Below are 25,966 nucleotides of genomic sequence, written 5' to 3' on the forward strand. Positions count from 1 at the left end.
TCACCTGCATGTCTTTAGTCTTTCCTAGATGTCTCCTGACAATTGATCAAATATGGGGAAGAAGTATATTTCGTCTAGAAGCAAAGGCATGAACTAAGTGATGTATACAGACAATACTGAGAGACTTAGGAATCATCTACCCAGTTTATTCATTTTAGTGAAAGAATGCTGAAGCACCATGTTAGAGGCAGGGCCCTCCCGAGGTCCCTGTGCAGTTCTCTCCTGTGCCTTTAAAGCTTTTGTTGTGAGCATATCAGCACTTTGCTTATTGTTATTATTATTATTATTATTATTATTATTATTATTATTAATCTACTGAGAAAAATATTTTCCTAGTGCTTGACCAGTTAACTGTGTGTTGAGAGGTGTGAACTCTTTAGTCCTTCTGTAATATTCCCAGTTGACACTGATTGTGCCAGTGTATTTCTCTGCCTGGTTCTTGATTCTTATCTGTTTTATTGATTCTCCTGACCTAGGACTATATAAACCACATCCTGAAGAAAGAAGATGAGCTACAGGAAATGACAGTCAAGGACTCCAGAACAGAAGAGGAGAGGGGCAATGCTGCGGATCTCCTCAAGCTGGTTATGGTGAGAGGGTGTCCTACAGACCACTGTTTTTTCTACTGCCTCCCTGTCAGGTTCTTCCATGCAGAATGCACAAGGGAAAAGCCACATGAGATTCCTGCCAAGGATTTGAAGCATTTGCTTCATTCACACCACGGCTTATTTCTGTGGTAATTGCATTATGGATTTCCTGAATTTTCCAAATATATCTTCCTTTGGCTCTTTCTTTACTCACAGATAATTCTGAAGATCCTCAAATAAAAGATAGGTAGATAGATGAGAGATAGATAGATAGATAGATAAATAGATGATAGAAATGTAGATATTTTTACTTTGAATATGTATTATTAATTTTACATTAAGAAATTAATGTTTGGCCGGGCGGTGGTGGCACACGCCTTTAATCCCAGCACTTGGGAGGCAGAGGCAGGTAGATTTCTGAGTTCAAGGCCATCATGATCTACAGACTGAGTTCCAGGACAGCCAGGGCTACACAGAGAAACCCTGTCTCGAACTCCCCCCCCCCCCCAAAGAAATTAATGTTCATTGAAATACTGAATAACTTAATGAATATGAAAGAAAAAGAAAAAAGTAATTTCTATAAAGTCAAGTGACTTCTATTCTTAGAAATTCATTACATAAAGGAACAAGAAAATATTCAAATAAATTGTGTATTGGTATTTAAAACATAAATTCACTTTTTGTCTTTTCTACGAGTCAAATTGAGCACACAGAGAATGCTTCTCAACAAACTCTTTCCACATGTAATACAATTAACCTCAAGTAATTCCAACCTTCATTTCAGTCGTTCCCTAAGATGGAGGAAACTACAAAAAGTCACGTGACTGAAGGTAACTGGAATTTAATATTTTTCTGTGTTCTATCTAAGGTTTCAGAGGACTTCTTAAATATACCTGCTTGTCATTCTGTATACCACAGCAAATCCTCTTGTAGTCACCCCTGCTCCCGTACTGGCCATGCTGTTTTGCAGTGATTTATATTTTCTTTCTGCCCTGAAACAGTGATCCCCCACTTAATTCATCTTTAACTTTCCTTTGTTGACTAAAAACACTGATATTTGACTTTCTTATTGACTTCAACTCCATAGGAAATGGCCAGGAGTTAGCAAGGACCCAGGGACCAATGGCCCCGTGTGCATGCACATGGCTTCCAAGCATGTGCACACACATTGCCCACACCTTGCTCTCTCCTACACTATATAACACAAACAGCTACTCTCAAAGGAGCTCCCCCTGCCCCAGATCATATCAGAGCAACAGCAAAACCCCAGAGTTTTACTGGGGTTTTGTGTCAGCTACGTGGCAGAGGCCCCAAGCTGTCTGTTGTGGGTTTCACTGAACCCTCAGACATGTTTGGTACATCTTTCACAGAATTGACTTATACTTTTGTTTTGTTATTACTTTTGCCATTGTTATTTATCTAGATTTTCCCCTTATTAAGATTTCATAGTATAACAAAGTGACATGTAACCAAAGACGATGAACAGCTACCCCTTCAGATAGCCGTTATGAAAGAGGCTATCACAGCCTCTAGTATTCCTCTGTCCATATACTCTGTTACCATACTTTTATGAGATGGCCCCTGCAATAGAGCTGCCAGTGAACATAAATACAGAAGGCTTTGTTTAAACTAAATTTTTGGTAAATAACAATCTGTATTAATAGTATATCCCAAATATAGCATGTTACATACTTATCCTTTAGAAAATGCATTTAATTAAAATGTAAATTTTATTTACCCTGTATTTGGTCTTATAAACTTACCTTGGATCATTTGAGCTTGTAAATTTTGGCCCAAGAAAACAGGCATGTGTGATGGAGACAAACCTACAGTCACCCAATATTAATGGTTAAATAAACTATATTTCTCACATTGGTGCAGGAGGGAAACAGCATACTGAAAACTGATCCCGATGGTTACCAATGGTGATCATGAAGTCAGTGTCTCCTATTGTATTTCCTAAAATGTTTTTATAAGATTGTTCCTACAAAAGCATGAGTTTTGCAATAAAACAAGTTTGAGTAATATTTTACATCGTCTTACTTCTTACAGATGTATAACACACATAAATTAAAAGGTACAAAAAAGTCTCCCAAGAAGAACACTTACTTACCCTTGTCTAAATCAGTGTTTTCTAAGTTTTCTTGTCTTGAGCAGGTGTCCTATTGTTTCTCTGAAAAAGTGACATCTCACTGATGCTATATGCTCTAGACAAACTCTAAGCAACATTGCCCAAATTCTTAAAATATATGATACTCAGGTCTTTAGAACTTGGTAGCAGGTATGTGTTTAAAGAAACAATTTCAGTATGCTGGCTAATCTGTTTTAATATGAGGGAAATCAGTTCCCTGACACACAGCTCCCCTAGTGCCATAGGGCAAGCACATTGTGATATATTCACATTTGAGTCCTAAAGAGGACGCTCACTAACAGACATCCCATGGACAGCAGGATGTCTAATTTCTGCACGCTACAGCTTGAGTGCAGAAATCCTCCAAACCAACTAGTAAATTAAATGTGGGCTCTTGAAGAGATTGCAGATCAGTAATTACGTAAGGAAGAAATGTTATAAAGAAGTCAACATGAAAAATTACATTAAATTAAAAATAAAAATGAAAGAAGTCAATACTAACACTAATGTGTTACGTTTAAAGTTGCAGCCCACCTAACAGATTTATTCAAGCAATCTATGGCTTCAGCTCCAAAATGTTCACCAGACAACTTCTCTAAAGATTTCTTAGAAAAGAAGTGGGGGTAAGCTATGCTGGACGTCTGTTCTAGTTAGTACTGGCACACAATAGGGAATGGAGGGTTGTGGGAATCATTGCAGCCCTTCTCCCAGTATACAGTGTTTGAGAGCACTGACCCTTCACCATGTTTTTCTTCTTTTCACATAGGAATACGTCACAAGGAAAGAGCTGGAAAGAAAAGCTAAAGCAACAGAGGTAATTCTACCCTGGTGTATACATAAGGCCGTGAGAAGAGTTGTGGAACCTTAGAGTTCTGTAGGTTACCAGGTCCTACAGGTTCCCAGCCACTGCTTCAACAAGCCAAGGTGGCAGGCAAGGCAGCCTGTTGGGCAGTTAGGTAGATCCTTCTCTCCTGCAGTAGGACTCTCTGGGCTCTCTCTGGGCTTCTGGTAATCCTAATATGCTCATAAAAATTTTGGGACTTAGTCACAAACTCTCAGGATTCGTGTTGTCTGCTTTAGAAATGTATCTGGAACATCTTAATACTTCTTTTCCCTCCAGTCTGAGCTTAAGATTTCAACTCCAGTTTTTTATCCATAAAGGAAGCCAAATGTGTTTGTATATCTGTGGTGGGTGGCCACTGGTACACATGAACTGCTCCTTTCAGCAACATCAACTTCATTAATGTTTCAGGGATACATTTTAGAATAATTGGAAAATGGAACAATAAGACCCACTTTTCATTTACAAGGTTGAACTGGAAGGAGTATGTTGTCTGTAGTGGAAGAAAACCTTTTTGTCCTTACACATCTTAGTTCCTGGCTGAGATTCCTATAACAAGAGACAAACTGGTTATACAAAATAATATGAATTTATTTAAGTTTTATATGAGACAGGGGATGTCATTTTAAAAATGAAAATCTAAACAAATGATTGGGCCTGTAAATCTATATGATCCGTCTGATTAATAGCCAAGAATAAATATAGTGTGGTAAAAAGTATTACCTAATATTAATAACCTTAGAGAAATCAATGTGGTCTGGATAGAGATGCCCCTTCTCTCTTCATATAGGGAAAATAAATCTCCCACGAAGATCTGGAAATCAGATTCAGAGAAAGGCTAGAAAAAGCCCTTCCTAGGTTTTATGGCCTAGACACAATGTATGAGGGGTTGTTGGTGGAGATGAGACTAGAAGCTCAGGGGACAACAGGAGATAGTGACTTGCTATTTTTTATTTGTTTGTTTGTTTAATGTCCTTTTAAATTTTATTGCCAATCTCAAAATTGCTATATTTGTAAGACAATGGATATGGCAAATAAAAATAAGAACGTCATTATGATCCAACAATGATGAGAATTGGTATGATGATAGAGTTTTTAAGTTCTTTGTCAACTTCATGCATGTATTTAATGCATTCTGGCTACTATTTTGCCTGTATCCTTCTTATACCTCTCCCACCTCTCCTAGTCTCCCTCCTCCCTCCCTGCCCCTTCTCAGATTCATGACTTTGGTTTGTTGTATGACTCATTTGGCTTAATCAGGGATGTCTATTCGATTATTTGCTAGATTGTGAATGGATTGGGACAATCTATTGGATCCTGAGAGGGTCATCAGTAGGCACACAAGTGAAGGCACTCTCTCCCCTTTCCCCAAGTCTAATAAACAAGAATTAGGAGCCCTGAGTCCCCCTCCATCCTTGTGCACACATATAAAATGACCAAGGGTCTGAGGACATACTCTTTTAACCTCTTTTAAGTGCTGTGGTTATTCATGAGGTACTCATAATTTTTAATTGAAATATAATTCAAATTTTAACTTGTGGGTGGGTGGTTAATGACAACCAGGGAAGGTGAGACTCATGATTTACTGTGTGGCATAAAAAAAAAAAATGGTGGGAACAAGAAACGTGGGCAGAGTATGAGGAAACCAGCATGTCAAGAACACAGAAGGTGCACAGCAAATATGAGGTCAACAGAAGAATCACCACTGAGACTGGACCAAAGGAACGTAACCCTCTCAAATGCCAGGTTCATTGATTCCAGACTCAATGAACAACCCCCAGGCTGCCATACTTGAGGGGAAAGCCCAGTGAGGCAAGAGAGAGAAGGTATTGTGATGTCAAACTAGACTTGGTTAAATCCTCGTAGTCCTTCCAGGCATGCAGTCACTGATCTCAGAGTCAGCATGTCTAGAGACAGCTAAAGTATGATTTCTTGGTGGAATCTACTATGCTGACTGGTTGTTTCCCTTCAAGGATTCAGTTTGCTTATCTATAAAATATGAAGTACGTCAGCCTGGGTGACTGCTTAGAAGATGCAGTTGTCAAGATCATGAGCTTAAAGATGTATATAACCTATCTTGTCACTCAGCCCGACTCTGTATTAATTATGCTGTAGAATACATATCTAGTCTTGAGGGGTTTACTATAAACTAGAGATAACAAGGCTCACCTGAACCCCAGTGTAGATCTCACTGACCTTACCTGTGTATTGCCTCCCAGAAAAAGAGTTCTGAATTGGAAAAGCCAACTCAAAGCAGTGTGGGTTGCCCCTTAATTTCTTAATAGCCTCTTGGACTTAGCTCTTTGTATTGTGTGGTGGCTGCTGCTGCTACTGAAATTATGGAAGCCTGTGGCTGTCACTTAAACCCCAGAGAACCTCACAACCTCAAAAACATTCACCCACTGGAGGGGCACCTTGGCTTTCGACATTTGAGATCAACTGGCATTGTTAGTCCCTGTCTCACAAGAATCTGATTTTCAAAAGAAGAAATGTGACAATCAGAGCCTGAAGTGAGCACCCCACTCACCAGTTAGAGAATTAGATGGAACACCCCTTTCATCCCAATACGAGGAAGGCAGAGGCAAGTGGGTCTCCCTATGCTTAAGGCTAAGTCGATCTATAAAGCTAATTCCAGGCCAGCCAAGGCTAAATAGTGAGTCCCTATTCCAAGTGGTGGTGGGGGTGGGGGGAATGTCCATCCAGTTTTTTCCTTCTCAGTTTTCCCATCAGTTGTTGTAATGGTTTCCAGTGGAATTTAGAGCGAAAGCAGAAGCAAAATAATTTTTCCAATGTGTTTTGTGTGTCTTCTCTTACATATCATTGTGGAAATGTGAACCAGGGATAATATTGAGAAAACACAAAATTACCTAATGCAAATTAAGACAAAAGAAGTAACGCCTTATTTTAAGTCTGAATTGAGCCCGTTATTTAAGTCACAGGTAATTAGATGTAATTCATAATAATTTAATCTGGATAAAATAGTGTATTATATGTTAAAATGTAAACTCTCTTTCCTGATACTGTGTGCCTATTGCAACAATGTGACCAATAACTCTCACACTTCAAATCTGTGTTTGCACAAGTACACACGATAAAATCTCTACCCATGTGTGACTGTCACTCTCTTCTCTCCCTTGCATGTGACCATTAATCATTCTGCCTCTTACCTTCTAAGCTCTTCTTTAAGCCAAGTACTCTCTGTTGCTGATTAACCAGCTGATAACAAACTCTATCTTAGTTAGGGCTTTACTGCTGTGAACAGACACCATGACCAAGGCAACTCTTATAAGGACAACATTTAATTGGGGCTGGCTTACAGGTTCAGAGGTTCAGTCAAGGTGGGAGCAGGGCATCATTCAGGCAGGCATGGTGCAGGAGGAGCTGAGAGTTCCACATCTTCATTTGATGGCTGCCAGGAGAAGACTGGCTTTCAGGCAGCTAGGAGAAAGTTATTAAAGCCTACACCCACAGTGACACACCTACTCCAACAAGGCTGCACCTCTAAATAGTGCCACTCCCTGAGCCAAGCATATTCAAACCACCATAAACTCCAATTTGATGTTTTATTTCATTAGAATTTTCTCAGCCATCAACTGTTAAAACACCATTAACTTACTGCAAGTTCTTAGAAGCCCACAGACACTGAATGTTTTCCTCTTCCATGCAAGTCCATTCCTATGACCCTAGCTGCACACTGGCCTGCCCCTCACTGCCCCCCGATGAAACCACAATGCCAAGTGAACACTTTCATGTGTGCACAATGCCCTGGAGTTCTCGAAATTTCAAGATACTATTATTAATCAGAGGAAGTTCCCGAAACCATGACTAGTTAACAACACCCAGAATTCTTTGTTTCTCTTGCAGAAATTTAGTCTCACCTTCAGGGCCTTGTCACCACTGCCCATCATCTTAGCTAGCATATCTGTGACAGTTAACATAAAATAAGTGTGTATCTGACATAAGTCTTGTGGCTTTTCCCTTAAGTATGATTATCTGGAGAAGCTTTCCAAAAACCTGCCTCCGTTTACAAAGAAAGATGAGGCTGAAGCCAAGACAGCTGGTCTTCTGGATCTTCACTCAGGTAAGATGTTAATATGGTACCCATGCTTATCACCTAAACTGAACTGACCCACACCCAATACAACCCTTTAAGATGTAGCTGGTTCTCACATCTGTTATCTCAGTGACAGCTGGTAAGCAAATTTGCTATTTGCTACATGATACAAATATGTTGGAGTTATATAAAGAGAGCATGATAGAAATTGAATTTCAAATCCATTATTTTTGCCTAAAACATTTGAAAGATCAAACTAACCACAGGACAAATGAGAGGTTTTGGTGAGACTAGAGAATTCACGTGGTCTCAACATAACTCACGTGCTTGTTAATTACAACAAGTAAAGTAAATATTCATGACCCACAAAAATACAGCATTTTATACCTTAGCCAAGTAGTTAAATTTTTATCAAAGGTAAGACTTCCTATCATCAAGGGCCTTCCTCCCAGAGTTCAGTGTACACAGTAATTCTATTAAATTCATGTCAAAAATCCTTAATCTGAATCAAACCAAGGGAACATAATTGACAAATGTGTACCAGTCAGTAGGCATTATACAATACAAATGGCTTGGTCTCTCCAAACAAGTCAGGGTCAGGATGTATATGTTGTTCAATCATAGAACCCCTGGCTAACAGGCATGTGACCTTAGGTTTAGTACCTAGCACCACACACACACTCAAGAGTCAGTATCATGAAACCAAAAAGATGGGACAGCTGTCATTCAGAAGAGACCATATGACATCAAAACATCATGTAATCAACCAACGGTAGAAATGCACAAGTTTTATTAGGGAACTGTATATATCAGAGAACATGTTGGAATTGTCCGTTTCTTAGGTATAATAATGGAGCATGGAGACAAAAGAGAATGTCTGTATTCTCAGCAGATGTGTGCCAAGAGGCCGAGAGGGTTGACATTGAAATGGAACGTAGCCTTTCTTCTCAGTAAGCTGAATAGTGAGGAGACCCAAAGAGAAGAACTTTCCACTGCATAATGTTATACCTACAGTCCATCTACCCCGAATGTGCATGGTCAAAACAAAAAAAAAAAAAAAATGAAATTTTTAACAGAGCTTGCAAAGCAAAGTTCGGGGTTAGAAAACCAACTTGTAATTGTGGTGAGGAGAGATCAGTAATCCTGAGCTGATGGTTCTGAGTTATCAAGCTCTCCACAGCCCACTCCTTGAAAGGACAAAAGGCTTTCAAGACAGTCTTTAAGCAGCTTTATATCTATTTGCCTTCCCAATCATAAGTATATTTAATTTTGTTTCATATTGTAACTGTTTCTTAAAGATACATATTCTAATGAAGAGATGCATTTTCACAGTAATGAATATGTTGGAAGTCATTTTTGTTTAGCAGGTAAAGGCAGAGGCAGATTGTTTGGCCTCTTGGTAACACAGCATGGTGACAGCTCCATCTGGTCCTTCTGCCCACAAGATCCAGCCAGCTCCTAGGAGTATGCACTCTGCAGACACTACCAGGATCATATTATGAGGACTCTCTCTCAATGATATGCTCATAGGGATTCTTTTTCAGGAGAATGGGGAGGTACTCTGCTCATTGAGAAACACATTGTTTAGTGTTGTTTGTATAAGCGTCAGTTGTCTCTGTGTCATTGGCCATAATGTAACTTTCATTGTTTTGGGCTTTTAGATTCTACACTAACTGTAGATGCAGAAAAAGAAGCCTCAAATACACGTCTCCTTTCAAACCAGGAGGTTGCTGAGAATATCCAAGAGTCTACTAGCCAAAAAGAAACTGAATATGTAACCAAATCTCTCCAGACCTCTTCTTCCCAAGACCAATATGAAAATTTAATGAAATATCTCAACGAGTCTGATAGTCAAAGTAAAACTGAAGTTGAAACCAAAGATACTAAGGAATCTGCTAGCCAAAACCTCATTGAGAAGTTTAAAAAATCTACCAAGAAGTCTGCTAGCCAGAACCAAATTGAAAATCTAATAAAATCTACCAAGGAGTCTGCTAGCCAGAGCCACATTGAAAATGTTGCCAGACCGCCTACTGAAGGTAGGTACCATTGTATGCTTTCTTTATCTCACAGGTTCAAAGTAAATGTTTTCTGTCTTCAGAATGCAGGATCCTCCCATCTTGTCTCCAGCACTGAGATTTCAGGCACATGCTGCCATACCTAGCATTTTACATGGCTGCTGAGAATCCCAGCTCGGGTCTTCATGCACAGGAAATGCTTCACTGACTGACCCTTCCCCCTGGCATCACACAGTTTATATATTTATATTATATATATATTTATAATATATGTAATTACATGTATGTATAGTTTATATATTAAAAGGTTACTCAGACATGGGGGAGGGGAGGTGGCACTGGCTGCTTCCCTAGAATACTTGGATTCTATTCCAGTTTCAAGGTACCCAACGCCCTCTTCTGGCTACCTTGGGGAACAGGTATTCATGGAGTACATAGACATACATGCAGGCAAAACACTCACACTCATAAAATTTTAAAAGGAGATGTTACACCTACTTGAGAAGCTGAGACAGGAGGATTGTAAGTTTAGGTCAGCCTGAACAACATAGCAAGACTGTGTATCACAAGTACTCACAAAGACATAAAAGATACTTGTGCTAGTTGTGATAGCGTGAGCCTGTGAGAAGGGAAGGAATGAGTAGAAAAAGGCAGGGACAGCAGCAAATGACAGAAACTGTGCAGGAAAGAATCAACAAAGAGTTGGATTAACACAGGCAAAGTGGCAATGAAGAGAAGTAGGCGGTAACCTGCTTGTGTGCAGCATGGTGGTCCCTGAGGTCAGTCATCCAGAAACCTATATGTGAAGAGCTACATGTGACACTGCATCCCTGTCATTCCAGAGCTGCGGAGGTAGAGGTAAGAGGATCCCGGAGCTTGCTGACCAGCAAGTCCAGCCAAATTTGGTGACCATCCAGTTCAGAGAGAGACCATGTCTCAAGAGTTAAAGTGGAAAGCAGTTGAGAAAAATACCCAACAGCAACGTCTAGCCTCTGCATACCTGTGCACATGCACGCACACACACACTTTATATACACACACACAGAGCAGAGAGAGAGAGAGAGAGAGAGAGAGAGAGAGAGAGAGAGAGAGAGAGAGAGAGAGAGAGGAATGTGGACATATATATACAACATACACACAGAGAAAAATGGTAAAAAAAAAAAAATAATTACTTGGAAATTATCACTAAAGTGAGTCCATTAGAGCTGGTCAACTGAATGGGTATTTGAGAAAAAAAGAAGAATCAAGGTTGATCCAAAACTTGGCTTATATAACATGCTGTGGGGCAAAGAATTTCTAGTGCTCTGTCTCCTTTTCTGCTAGGCAGAAATCATGATATGCACATGGCTACATGCATAGGAGAGTTGTGAATTGCTTAATATACATGAACTTCTTGGTGTAGCACACAGCACATGGCAAACTCCTCCTCATTGGGAGTAATCATATTGTGAGACGTTAATTAGCATCCATTGAATAAAGCTGTCAGAAGGACTGCCTCCATGAAGAATGGCAGCCCACAGACAGCAGAACAGTAACTACTGAGCTCCACCTCCAGAGATTCTGCTTGCTTCTGATTGACAACAGGACCTGTCTGACCTAGGTCCAGGAATCCGTTATTCCAGGAGCTACCCTGAGATGATGGTGCCCAGATAGGTTTGGTGTCCTGTGGAATCTGACTCACTGGGGTTCACATTCTACCTGACACTCATTACAGCTTCTTAGGCAATTTATCTTCTGAATATCAATGTTCCTCATCTGTAAAGAGACAGACAGACAGACAGACAGACAGACAGACAGACAGACAGACAGACAGACAGAGACAGAGACACAGAGACACAGAGAGGTGGGGAAGGGAAGGATGGAGACAGATGGAGAGAGACAGAGACAGAGAGAGACAGAGACAGAAAGATGGGGGAGGGAAGGAAGGAAGGAAAGAAGGAAGGAAGGAAGGAAGGAAGGAAGGAAGGAAGGAAGGAAGGAAGGAAGAGAGAGAGAGAGAGAATATTGTAGCTGTATTCACTGAAACTTCTTAATTTTTAATGAGAAAATTCAAAGTCAACTAAAATGGGGAGAGGTAGTAGATTTACTCCTGTTCAAAAGCAAACCAGAAAACAGGCATCGGGGGCAGCCCCACAGACAGCCACCTCTGGCTCCAAGGCAAGGCAGCCCACAAATGCGTGTCTGCCAGCTTGTTTGCCTTCACATTCTCCCTGTCTTCCTTTTGTCCCACCCTTGGCTTCCTTTGGTCTGATTCTCACCCACAAAGGGCAGCTCATTCCCATGCAGCAGGGATCCTGACCCTAGAGGCCCAAGTTTCCAACTCTTCCAGGCCAAAAGTCAATAGGCAAAGTGGCAGTGTCCCCATCAACTTTCATAGAATTATCCAGGAATAGGCCATATGGCTCTGCTTTGGACATGTGCAGTCCCAATGACACAAACCAGAATGCCACGGTCCCAGATGCCTGTAGGGTAGAAGTGCAACTTCAAGGGGGAATAGCTGGCCCACTGAGCACACAGGCTAAAGGTCCCCTTCAGCCCCCTCAGCCCCCCTCACGGCATGCTAATTCCCCCCACCCTCACCCCCACCCATACTCCCAATCCTTTCAACCCCTCCACAGCTCCCCATGGCAGCTCAATGCTCCCAGGGCTCTCACTTAGATGGTTTTACAAGGACAAAATGTCTCTGTAGAACTAGTTCTTAGTGTGGTACTTGCCTGTAGATCATGCTTGCTCAAGTGATCCCTGCTTTGTGATTTGAATTCTGCCCGCCAATTTGTATACATGTGCCTGTGCGTGGTGGTTGTCTGATACTTACTTGTATACAAGTATCTGCAGAGAAAAAATGGGGGGAGGGGTGTCAGAGCCTTGGAGCTGGAATTACAGGTGGTTGTGAGCTATCCCACATAAACACTGGGATCATCCAATTAGATCCTCCGGAAGAGCTGCAAGTGCTCTTAACCACCAAGCCACCTCTCCGGCACCCCTTCCCCAACAAAAGATGTTTAAATAGAATGATTTCAAAAGAAATTTTAGTTCAGCCCTCCTGAATATTTGGAGCTAATATACACAGCTGTGGCCTATGGGTTAGTCACTTCTGCACCCACCTTCAAATGACTGAGGGGAAAAAGTTACCAAGCTAAGAATTCAAACCTCTGGTTTCATTCATTTATTATTACTATGCCAGGTTTTAGAGCTATAGGAATTGGAATAGAGTTGACTTTTTTTTAAGGTGGGTCCCCTTAGTAGCAGGAAATCTTCCAAAGTCAGTGTTTCACTAGCTACCCTTGTTAACTTAATGAAAAGGATCCTGAATCCCAAAGTGTAAGATGAGCTGGTCATAGGGAAGTTACTTGAAAATGTGGAATTCTATTGTTTAATGGTGCTACCAGCACCTGCCTGCCATCTCAGAGAAGCTAAAAGGAACAGAGAGAGGCAATGTTCATAGAACTACCTAGAAGAATGAACGAATGGAAAATGGAGGATGAATGAAAGGTTTTATTTCTTTAAATAAAGGCTTAAAGACAGGGCTGGAGAGATAGCTCAGCCTCCAGAAGATCCAGTGCTGCCTTCTAGGCTCTGGGACACCTGCCTCCCCCCACACACACACACACACATGCATATACATGTGCACACATACCATACACTAACAATTGTACACACATAAACACACCCACATGCACATAAATAATAAAGTAAATATATTAATATATTATTATATAATAGTAAAGTAAACAGTAATTACAAAGAAAGGGATGACTGGAGAAGTTTCCAGCCTGGTCCATGCTCTTCTATGTTGTAACAATACCTCAGATGTACTCTAACTTAAACTTGTTCTCTCACAGAACCAGACATTTTTATGCCGATCAAAATTCCAACCCAGTCATTGCTGCAGGATGTTACTGGACAAGCAAGAAAGGAGAAAGTGAGGTTACCTCATTACTTGATGAGCTCCAAGCCCAAGTCTCAGCCTCACGCCAAGGTAACAGAGATGCTTGGGCAAGTCTCCCAGGGCATTCTGTACAGTTGAAATGCTTTGAGATTCGTGCCAGCTCTGTGCCCCTACCATTCCTTCACAGGAGCACAAGACACGAAGTGCTCTGCTGCCACTGGCTCGCACCAGCTTCTGAGTCTCACCAGCTGGCTGGCAGGTCCCTGGGCATGGTCACTTTGGGAAGAATAATTCAGGTGCTGTCTGTCATTTACAGGCATTATTGGCCTCCCTTCTGCTTGTCAGCCAGGGCTATGCCATTTTGTAAAGTCCCTCCATTCTGGTTAAATAGTGATAAGTCCTCAAACTACAGTCTTTAATGTTTGAAAACTTAAAAACACTTGTTCTTGAACCTTGCCCCCTCTGCCTGTGCACCCTCACTTAAGGAAGGACAGCCACTAGGGCTGTCTCTTGTCACCTGCTATTCTTTCAATACTGCCTGGGCACTCCTATGAACTGTCAACCTTGGGCCAAAGGGAAAGGAAACTTTATGATCTTCCCACCCAACCATGTCCTCTGAAACCTGTACGAAGGGATCCACTACTCTGTCACACGTTAGATATCCAAAGTAGCATAAAGTGACAAAAGACAGAAAGAATCCAGAGTCTGACTTCGACAGACAGGACTGTGTTCACTAACACACATCATTAGGAGAACCCTCCTCAGGGAATGAAGGGAGTTTGCAAAGAAAAAAGCTAGCTGGGACCTGTTATAGGGGTACAGGGAGACTTGGGATTAGGGGAGTTGATGTGGCTCTGGGGGCTATGTGTAGATTTGTCGTCTGCTGGAATTGCCTGCTTCAGGGAAGACAGATCATCTTGGGAGATGGCTGTCTTTGCAAACATTTCTCTCTGGGTTGTGGCTGACCAGTAAGGTTGGACAGGGTCAGCTGTAATCTCACGGAAATCCTGTTTTAAAGCTGAGGCTCTCTATCTATGTGGGCCTGAACTCTTCTCCAAGCTTTCCCCTTGGTGCTGTCAGCCTGTCTGTCTATGGCATTAATAACTCTTCTGATAATCTCCTACTTCAAAGGAGGACTATACCCCTGAACCTAAAACCCAAGACCATTCACTAAACGAAGCTTAGGATAACAGCCAAAGACCTTGAGCTAACACAAAGTATGGTCTCATGTTATTGGAAATAAAATAATAAATTCAAGAGTTTACTAGAAATGAAGGAGTTTTCAATATATAATTCTACATAATGGGATGCCAGCATAGAAAAAAAAAAAAGAGAGAGAGAAAACTGGCTGGCATGATCATCTGGTAAAATAGTGGTTTTTAAGGTTGCCATCCTGTGTCACAGTCATCATGCCCAACCTGCCCTATCATAAGAAATTCCTGTTCTCTTCCCCTATAGGTCAGGACATGCCCCCTTCCCAGATTCCTCACCTTGTTAGCTTAGGGTACAAAGCTTTAGCTGATAAATAATTTGGGACTTGAGACTTCCCTCTTTTTTGATCATGGACTCAGTCACATTACAGACCTGTAACTTTCAGCTCTCAATGTTCTGAGACCAGTAAGCACAGCAGCCAACACCCAAGGAGGGAAAAAGGCCCAGCACCTCTCTTTCTCTATGACTCTGACAAGCACAAAGAGCACCTCATATTGAAAATGGGCCGCCGGGCAGTGGTGGCGCATGCCTTTAATCCCAGCACTTGGGAGGCAGAGGCAGGCAGATTTCTGAGTTCGAGGCCAGCCTGGTCTACAGAGTGAGTTCCAGGACAGCCAGGGCTACACAGAGAAACCTTGTCTAGAAAAATCAAAAAAAAAAAAAAAAAGAAGAAGAAGAAAGGAAGAAAGGAAGAAAGGAAGAAAGGAAGAAAGAAAGAAAGAAAGAAAGAAAGAAAGAAAGAAAGAAAGAAAGAAAGAAAGAAGAAAAGAAAATGTGCCATAGCAATCTATTAGTTAAAATGTTCCTCTTTCATCCTTCCCTTCCCAGCTCGCTCTCCTTTAGCCACAGTGGGTTTCTCTCTTCTATCTGTCCTCACAGCCTTTTAGATAAAGTGTTCCCATCAGCTCTGATAGGAATACTTGCTTATGCTCACAAGTAGAAAAAAAAAAAAAAGATTATCCTTTTTTACTTCCATGGCACACGCTGGTCATCACCATGGTATTGCCATGTTACAGTTGAGTCGTCATGTTGCCAAGCATATGTAACTGATAATTACGCTGGAAAACTTGACTGTGCATATGTAGTACATACAAGTCTGTTAGAGATGCAGAGTCTGAGTCTCTAGGTCTGATCTGGGACAGAAGAGTCTGCAGCTTCATTATCAGGTGATGTCAGTGATAGGCAGAGAGCAGAGGTTTCCTGTGTGTCTTCCTGATCGGCAGCATTGGCAACCACAGAGAATGCCTTAAATGCAAAACACCCCCCACACTAGACACAGAGAGTCTAAAACTCAAGGAACAGGAGCAGTAACCTTGAGTATTCTGGAAGATTCTGCAGAAATCTAACCAACCCTGGCTAGCTACTGCCCCAGAAGAAAAAGCATGGATCTAAGAATCAGGCGAACCTGGGGTTGAGACTTTTCTACTTAAGCATTCAAACAAATGATTTTTTTCAGCTCTGAACTTGGACTTTATTTTCCTTAAAGCAAAACCTAAAATATTTATATAAGAATATTGTAAGGATTACACAAGACTGTACATAAGTCATCCCTCGGCCAAGCAGTCATTCCTTTCTGGTATCAGTGGTATTTTCTTTAATCAAAAACTCTCCTTCCCTCTTTTGTCAATGTCTCTGCTCTACAAAGGTGGAAGATACAGTTGGGGGGAAAGTGAATACATCCTCCATCGCATCCGCCGCTATTTACAACCCAAAGGCATCCCCGTTTGGGTTCCACCTTCTCCCACCATCAGTGAAGTTTGGAGTGCTTAAAGAAGGACACACCTATGCGACCATTGTGAAGCTCAAGAATGTTGGCGTGGACTTCTGCAGGTGAGGCAAAGGCACCAGGTGCCTGCCTGTGTTCCTCTAATGCTCGTCTTTCCTATGTTAATGCCCATTAACTGAACTATAATGACATCTTGAATTTTGAATAATCACATCATTTATTTCTTTATCATTTCATTCATTCTTCAACAAGTCAGTATAGACTGGACCCTGATAATGTGATAGCTGCTTCCCTGCCTTCTGTACGTCATTATTCATGCTTCAGTAGAAGCCACATAATTCTGGATCTAACCTAGCAAATGCTAATAATTTGTACAAGCACTTCAATAATTAATACTCGGGCCTTGAAATGGTATGTCCTAATTTGCTCTCTTATTGCCACAAACACCATGACCAAAAGTAACTTGAGCACGTAAGGGTCGATTCCAGCTTGTGGTTGTATTCTGCTGTGAAGGGAAGTCAGGGCTCTCAAGGGAAGAGCCTGGAGGTAGAAAATGAAGCAGAGATGATGAGGGAATCAGTGCTTACCAGCATGCTTTTCTATAGAACCCAGAACCCCCGCCTGGGGTGGCCCCACCCACTGTGGGCTGGGCCCTCCTCCATCAGTCGTTTATTAAGAAACTGCCCCCACAGACTTGTTTACAGGCCAGTCTGATGGATATAGCTCCTCAATTGAAGTTCCCTCTTTCCAGGTATGATGTCAAGTTGGCAATCAATATTTGCCATCACACTATAATAATCACCAACTGTGACGACCTCAATAAGCATTTGTTTGTGCCTAATAGGAAAAGAGCTCTCAAAAATGTTTTGAATATTTAAGAACTATGACATATCATAGGACACATAGATATCTCAAAAGATTATTGCAGTGATGTGAGTAATTTTTGTGTCAAGGGCAGCCAGAATTTACTTACTCTGCAAGAATCTTGTATATAGTTCAGTTTTCCTGTCCCTAGTCCTGACAAACATTAGGTCTCTAGACTTGTTTGCAAAAGGACCTATTGTTCCTGGAATTGCAATTACAGGATGTAGTAAGACAGTGGAAGTCAGGTCCTCTGGAAGACTGAGCAGTATGTGCTCTTAACCACTGAGCTACCTCTTCAGCCCTCCCTTTGTAGACTTTGACCTGTTTTCTCCTTCTGCCTTGATTCAACCCCTGGTAGCCACTCTTGTTCTCCATTTCTGTGTGTTTTAGAGTCCACATGAAAGTGAGGTGATACATTTCCTAAGTCTGACTTCTTTCACTTGCCATGCTATCCTCTAGGTTTATCCATGCAATAGCAAAAGGCATGATCTCTTAGTTCAGGTTTGATTATTATTCCATTGTTTAGATCCACCAATGCTTATTTTTATCCACACATCTGTTGATGGGCACCTAAGTTGCTTTCCTATCTTGATGTCATGAATAGCACTGCAGGGTACAGAGCAGTGTTTAACCATACTTACAAGATGGAATTTTTAGTTCTTTTGGTTACAGTCCCAAAGGAGGGGTCTCCAGGTCCTGTGGCTGCTCAGATGTCCAATATCAGATGTCTTATCTTTGGGTTTTCTCTTAAAATACTCATCTCCTAATGGTTTTAATTTGTATTTGTCTTATAATTAATAATGTAAACTTTTAATGTGCTAGTTGGCCATTTTATGTGTTCTGTGGAGAAATGCTAATTCAATTCACTCATTTTTACATCAGATTATTTAGTTTTTTTCCTACGACTGAATCTAATGCGTTCTTTATTAACTTAAGTGACCTATCATAAACAAGCTTTGTGGTTATTTTTTCTGTGCTTATTGCTTGCTTCCAATACAACTTTACTTTGTTGTTACATTTGAAGTACAGAAGTTTTTTACTTTGATAAATTACTACTTACTTAGTCTTGTTTGGGTCCTTGGCTTTTGATATGAGAGCCAAAACCACTGCCAAAGTCGCTGTTGGAAAGACTTTTCCCCTTATGTATTAATCCAGGAATTTTATAGTTTGAAGTATATATTATATAGTTTGGTCTTTGTTTGTTTGCTTGTTTGTTTGCATCCCAAATGCTGCCCAGATGTCCCTCCTCCCAGAATCTCTCCTCCTATCTTCCCTCTCTTCCTCTGAGAGGGTGTTCCCCTGGTATCCCCCCAACCTGGAGCATCAAGTCTCTGAAGGAGTAGGCACATCCTCCCCCACTGAAGTCAGACAAGGCAGCCCTGTTGGAGAACAGATTCCATAGTCAGGCTACAGCTTTAAGGACAATCCCTGTTCCATTTGTTGGGGGACACCCATGGAGACTGAGCTGCACATCTGCTATATATGTGCTGGGGCCTTGGTCCAGCCTGTGTGTGCTCTTTGGTTGGTGGTTCAGTCTCTGAGAGCTCCCAGAGGTCCAGGTTAGTTGAATCTGTTAGTCTTCCTATGGGGTTCCTATCCCCTTCAGGGCCTTCAATCCTTCTCCCAGCTTTTCATAAGAGTTCCTGACCTCTGTTCAATGTTTGGCTGTGGGTATCTGCATCTGTTTCAGTCAGTTGCTGGATAGAGCCTTTCAGAGGACAGTCATGCTATGGCCCTGTCTATAAGCCTAACGAAATATCATCAGTAGTATCCAGGATTGATTCTTACCCATGAGATAGGTCTCAAGTTGGACCAGTCATTGGTTGGACATTCCCTTACTCTGTTTCATCTTTGTCTCTGCACTTCTTGTAGGCAGGACAAATTTTGGGTCAAAGGTTTTGTGAGTGACTTGGTGTCTTTATCCCTCCACTGGGAGTCCTGGAGGTGTTTTCTTAATGGAGACTACCTTCTTCACTCCTTTCTAGTGAGTCTAGCTTGTGTCAAGCTAGCATAAAACCAGCCAGCACACGCTGCAAAGAAGAACCATCGTGGTTTGAAAAATACTGCTAAGTATTGTGTGTATTTTGCTTTTGGTTTTGCTCTCTTGGAGGCAGGCTCCAAGTATCTAGCATTAGCTGGCCTTGAATGTACAGCAATCCTTCTGCCTCAGCTTCTCAAGTGCTGGAATTGCCTGTGCTCCCATACCTTGTTTCTTGTGAGTATTTAGATAGTTTTCTTCCATTCCATGACCATAGGGCATCTTTGCATCCATTTCTTTCTTTCTGTGTCTTTCACAGTGTTTTGTGGCTCTGAGTATATTGATATTTCCTTGGTTTAATTGTGTGTTTTTTCAGTGCTATCACATGCCAACTCATCTTCTCAACATTTTAGCTATCTTTGTGTAAGATAAAAATTCTATTGAAGGTTGACCCTGTACCAACAAACTTTATGCAATTTATTCACACTAGCAGATTTACTCCTGCAATATCTGGCTTTTAGATAAAGAGGCACTTTTACCTCCCCCTTTCCAATTTGCATGCCTTTTCTTTCTCTCATCTGATGGATGATGCTAGTGCTTTTCATACTATGGTAAATAGGACTGGTTGAGTACATTTGCCTTTCATCAGACCTCAAAAGGAAAGGCTTCATCTCTTGGCCTTTTGTAGAAATCCTTATGTTGAGACACAACTTTCCCTCCATGCTTGAACCATTCAGAGTTTGTATTTAGGAAAATACATCATACTTTGTCAGATGCTTTGTGTGTGTCAATTAAGATGATCAGTTTTAATCTTGGCTATGTAAAGGTATTACACTGACTGATTTACACACACACAATTGACACATAACATTCTTGATGTGCTACTAGGGGTTTCACATCAATGTCCATCAATAATATGTAGTCTTCCTGTGATTTTTTTTCCCCTAGCTTGGAACTATTAAGGTGGTGCTGGGTTGAAGCTGAAGTTGTAATGAACACTTATTTTTGCAATTTGAGGTGGCCATGAGCCTAGGTGGACCAGTGGTGGAATGCTGGGAATTAAATGTGATTTAGGGATCAGACTGACAGGGCATATACTTGCAATGGTTAATCTTCATGGTCAACCTTATTCTGTACAGAGTCATGTAGGAGACACACTTCTCGGCATGCTTGTGAGAGCATTTTCAGAGACGAAAGAGTCGCCTTGGATATAGGAGCACCCACCCTACACACACATACACACACACACACACACACACACACACACTGACTGAAAGGGATAAAAGAAGAGAGAACAAATTGAGCATGAGTACTCGTCTTTCTTCTTCCCCAAGATGCACCGTGACCAGCCATCTCACAGGCATGCCTCCTCCGCTGTGCTGGACTGACTGCATGCCTCAAGTGTGAGCCACAATGAACCCTTGCTCTTTAAGCTGATTCTGTTAAGCATGTTGTCACAGAAATGTGAAAAGCAACTAACACAGGAAGCCTTGAATTAATCATCCGTCTCTCTCAGTATTATTTTCTGCCCAGGTGTTCCTTTTTGTCCTGACTCAATCTATGTGATGATTTGTGTCTTTTTAAAGAAATATATTCAAATTTCATAAGAGTTATTCTATTTGGCAGTATATAACTGTTCATGATAATCCTCTGTGACAGTTTTTATTTCTGAAGTTTCATAAACTTTTGTTTTTGTTTTTCTCGTTTTCATTTTCAGTTTTCTTTGGCTAGCTGAGAGCCATAAATTTTCTTTACATTTTAAAATAAAGTCTCCATTTTATTGAGTCTGTTCTTTTTTTGTCAATTGTTGATTTATATTCTGCTCTTGTTTTTTATCCTTTCCTTCAGCAAATTTGAGTTGGGTTTATCCTTTTCTAGTTCCTTGATGTATAATCTTGGATTATTTAATTGAAATCTTTCCTCTTTCTGTTTGTTTGTTTGTTTGTTTGTTTGTTTGTTTGTTTTTCCGAGACAGGGTTTCTCTGTTAGCCTTGGCTGTCCTGGAACTCAATCTGTAGACCAGGCTGGCCTCTAACTCAGAAATCCGCCTGCCTCTGCCTCCCAAGTGCTGGGATTAAAGGCGTGCGCCACCACTGCCCAGCTCTTTCCTCTTTTTAAATTGTTGTCTGACACTGTTCCTGTGGAGACATTGAACAAATGTCTACTCATCCCAGACAATGAACCAAAGTAAAAGCCCGTCAAAGTCCATCCTGGTGAAGCGGTGGGCTTTATTGGGGTTAATTACAGGAATTGGGTGATAGGTTACTTACAGGAATAGAAATAACTCAAAGACAATTACATCACCAAAGCTCACCTAGGCAGGGTTCACAGCTCACAAAACCTGGAAACTTGGAGAACATTGCCCAACCTGCAGGCCACTCAGCATGTTGGGAAAGGTCTCTTTCGGAAAGCTCAGGTGGCCAGGGCCTCTTTAGGCAGCTCACCTGATCTCCACTCGTTCCAGGTGTCTTGGCTGATCTGAGCCTCTTCTAGTCCGCTCAGCTTGTCTTGGAGTGTCCTTACTGAGTATATATTATTGGGGGTGGGGAGTGATCTGGTAAATCTGGTCAGAGTTAGGGACTTCTTTGAGTCATTACTTCCTATACCACAAGTGCTTCCCAGCAGGATGGACTATTTCACCTCCTTAGACCATATTGGGTCTTAAGGAGCTTCCTCCAAGATGGAGGCTTGTCGCTGAGAGGAGATTAGTGCACATATCAATGCAGACATTTCTTGAGAAAAACCTCCCTCTTGGGCCCCCCTCAGCCCCCCACAAGGTCTGCCTGCACCTGACTCCCTTCACCTGCTTTCTAGTCTCTTTTGAATTTCCCTTTACTCTTCCATTGCTTGTTCAGGAGCATAGGGCTTAAATTCTACAGAATTTTCCAGATTCTTTCTCTAATTGAGTAATCATTTCAGGCTACTGATGTCATCCTGATGAGTCCACCTTTCTTTTCTCCCATGTTTTTGACTTGAAGTGAGCCTTCAAAGTCATAAAATTTGTGCAGCCCCATCTTCGATCTTTTGTTTAGCAATTGTAGGAAAAGCCCTTTTACTTTCAGCCCCGTGTGCCCTTGAACCTCAAGGGGTTTGCTCACAGGCAGCAGGAAGCTGGATCTTACTTCTGGTTTATCTTTTCAGCTAGTCTAGCACATGGTGTCTTCTGACTGGGAGACTTAGCCATGCAGCATGAGCAGGGACGGACTCGGTCGCCATTTTATTGTTTGGTACCTGGCTTCTTTCTTTAGTCTTTGGTTGTCTAGCTCTGTGGTTTGATACTTTTCCATGGTTGTAAGTGCTCCCTTCATGCTATCATTTATATGCTTGCTGTAGCTGTCTTGTGGTTACAATGAGGTTACAATGATTTTTCAATAATCAAACTGCTTATTGTTGCTTTTTGTCAGGTGGTGGCATCTCACAGCACACTTTAGTCTCCAGAACATCTGCATATCTAGCAGCAAAACCTTTTAAATAAATTGTTTTGTACAACAGAAGCATCTCAGTTGTTGAAATTAGGACTGTAAAAAAAAAATACATGCAAAGCATACTTTTCTAAAACTCATATCTAAAGGATATTTATTAGCTAGACAAATCTTACAATTTCAAATCATCCAGGAAAAAAAATGAGATTGACTCACTTCAATTTTAAAGGCAAAATAATTTGGACAAACTACATCATTTTGAATGGAAACCATTAATCCCTTCTAGAATACTTCCTGGACAATCTAGTACACAAAATACATAAAAAGATAGGCCAATAAGGGAGAGCTCACTGAGATGCAATGGTGACTCTCAACAGATCTTATCCGGAAGGTTAAAACAAAATGCTAAATTTTAAAATGAAATAAAAAATTTAAAAAACTAAAGCTGGAGGGACCGATGTGTATGAAACAGTGCACGTTGTTCCCAGAGTGTGGACAAGAACATGCTGGTGGCCTTGTTTGGTCTGTGACCTATGCACCCCACATTGCATATTTATGGGGATAAAAAGATGACAGAGGAGGAGAAAGGTAGATGTCAGCAGTAGCAGTACTAACAAACTTGAAAATTATGCCCAAATTTATAGTACTAAAATAATCCATTTATAAACAAATGTAAACAATACACCTTTGGTAAATAATACAGTGCCTTTTTCACTCAAATGTACAACCCATGCTTTTCTACAACAGGAGAAAAAAAATTATCTACAATAAACAAGATCTTAAAATCCTACCCTTCCCCTTAAAATTGACATGTAAACAGAAAATATAGATACAAATCACGAGAGAACTGCACAAAGCTGAAGGAAATGGAAACAACGTAAGTCACAATCCTCCAGGGTTTATCAGCCAGTGACAAGGAGATACTGTTCAAGTTTTGATAACTGAGATGTTTCAATTGTACAAAAGTTCATTTAAGAGGTTTTTCTACTAAATCTGGGGTGCTGTGAAGATTGAAGCCTTCAAATGCAACCACATGGCAAAAGGGGGTCTCTCCAAAATTCCTGGTGTTGGGCTGTGTGCCGTCTTTGTTAAAGAGAAATAAACTCTAATTCCACATCCATCAAACTCCACTCCTTTGGCACACTCTTTAGCTTCCTTGGCATTATCTACATTTCAGAATATACAGACACAAATCCTCTCAAAAGCCTGTCCTGTCCATACACAGTACACACAAAGGCAAATAGCGCCATATTTAGAGAAGGCTTCCCTTAGATCTCCTTGCTCAACCCAAACATTCCAAGATTGTAGCTGCAGTCACACTTTTCCCTGATAGCCAGCAAGATGCATTTGAGAAGGCATTGGGGGAATGGCTGCGCCATCCAGAACAACTTTGATGATCTTGGCTGTAAGATCTGCTCCTGGATCATCTATGAGAACAGGACCAAGATTGTGACCTTGTATAGTACCATAGAAAACTACTGGACCTAAACCTAGATTGAGATCTGGACCTGGATTTTGATCTGAATGTCTGGAATTTCCCTCGAAACAAGGATTTGGAAAGGCACCTTGGAAAGGTAGTCTGTGCAGAAACCCTCAAGCCCCATAAACACTCTGGAAGTAGTCCTCTGGTGGCTGCTCCAGGCTTCAACGGAAGCTGCCACACGCTTGTCCTGCCAGAGCCACCTTAGCACAGGCTCTAATGCTATTGGACGAAACTTTGTTTATTTGTTTGTTTGAAGCCATGTCTCACTATGTATCTTCACTGGCCTGAATCTGGAAATGCAGACCAGGCTTTTCTTTAATTCTCAGAGCTCTTCCTCTGTGTACTATAATTAAAGGAGTGCACCACCACAACCCGTTTCATCAAACATCTTATAATTAAGTTAAGCTGACAATAGCTTCCGCTATGCACAAAAAATGTGGGACTTTGCCTTTCACACAATCTAGGTATATGATGTCAGAATTTGTGTCATTTTATACCATATATTTCCTAATTATTGTCTCTATATTTTTGATCACTTTGGCTTTAAACTTCATGACAAAGATATGCTATGACCATGATGAATATGTACAGTTAACAATATTACAGTACTAGAGTGTTCCAATTCAATTATGCATTTCCCTTTCCAGTAAGTTTTATCATTACATACATATTCATGATGGTAATTCCATCCTTGTTTCTCCTTGCAGAACCTCATTAAGTTGTACTCATGCACTTGTAAGACAAGTTCAGTGGTAATGGATTTCCTCAGCTTTTGCTGGTTTATAAAATCAATTCTTTCTGAAGGATAGCCTTGCTGGGCAGATATTTCCTTTCAGCAGTTTGAATTTTGAATATAATCCCTCTTTCTTCTTGGCCCACAAGTTTTCTGCTAGTAAAACAGATGATAATTTCTAGAGATCCCCTCAGTTGTGGCCTGATGTTTGTATTCCTTTCTTTTAAACTTGCTTTTGTCTTGGATTTTGAAATCACACTATTTTTAATCACACTATTTCTGCCTGACTGAGACAAAAAGAATAACTGAAGCACGATGGTAATTTTAGCTATAAAGACCTAATTTACTATTAATAAGCATCCAAGCCCACAGTTCAGTTTATGTATGGGTCTGAAAACATACCTGATACTTTCCTAGACCCAAACTGATGGAATCTTTGAGCTTTCTGACAACTTATATATAATGAAACAGACTAATCTGTTTCAAGGTCTTGCAGGCTAGCATGAGGCTAGGGCTTGGGCTTTTCAAATACCAACCAGGTCATTGCTCTCTCTACCATGCTGAAGGACTTCACTCTATTGAGGTCACCAGAGTCACACTGGGAGTTCACTCATTTTTATTGGATCAATATACTATAAATCTATGTCAAAGCTACTCAGGATTACAGAGTCCTCAGTTCTGTTCTGAACTGAGCTAAAGCACAGTGTGTATGGCAGAAAGGTTTCCATTGAAATGTACTAAATATCACAATTGCAGAGTTCTTACATAATGACAAACCCTTTGAAAATGTTTATGATTCTGGAATGGAAATGAAATACAGAAAAATAGCAGAAGCATCCAATTTGGAAAGTTACTATCACCCTTTAGTTGATTGAGGTGAACCCCACCTTCAGGGATGTTGGCTCCCCAAGAAATAGCATGGTAAAAGGACCCAGGCCACAACCTAAGACTTTTTTTTTTCTTTCCAGTTTGTTACCTATGAAGTAGGTGGGAGGAAATAGAGAATTATCCCTATGCTAGTAGACTCTATC

General features: G+C 40.9%; 1 protein-coding gene across 3 annotated transcripts in view; it reads left to right on the forward strand.

Annotated features, from left to right (window-relative positions):
• The window catches only part of Spag17 (sperm associated antigen 17), a 206,119-nt gene that overhangs the window by 165,696 nt on the left and 14,457 nt on the right, over positions 1 to 25,966 (forward strand). For 2 of the 3 annotated variants that reach the window (XM_034500547.2, XM_076933023.1), the window contains exons 37-45: positions 477 to 590; positions 1,372 to 1,417; positions 3,242 to 3,341; positions 3,485 to 3,532; positions 6,399 to 6,498; positions 7,544 to 7,640; positions 9,275 to 9,649; positions 13,471 to 13,607; positions 16,375 to 16,559. In XM_034500547.2, coding sequence (XP_034356438.1) covers positions 477 to 590; positions 1,372 to 1,417; positions 3,242 to 3,341; positions 3,485 to 3,532; positions 6,399 to 6,498; positions 7,544 to 7,640; positions 9,275 to 9,649; positions 13,471 to 13,607; positions 16,375 to 16,559 — 1,202 coding nt within the window. Of the gene's footprint in view, positions 1 to 476; positions 591 to 1,371; positions 1,418 to 3,241; positions 3,342 to 3,484; positions 3,533 to 6,398; positions 6,499 to 7,543; positions 7,641 to 9,274; positions 9,650 to 13,470; positions 13,608 to 16,374; positions 16,560 to 25,966 lie in introns of those variants that run through there. The other variant, XM_076933024.1, reaches the window with a different exon arrangement.

This window comes from Arvicanthis niloticus, chromosome 4 (genome assembly GCF_011762505.2).
Source record: "Arvicanthis niloticus isolate mArvNil1 chromosome 4, mArvNil1.pat.X, whole genome shotgun sequence".
Classification (NCBI taxonomy): domain Eukaryota; kingdom Metazoa; phylum Chordata; class Mammalia; order Rodentia; family Muridae; genus Arvicanthis; species Arvicanthis niloticus.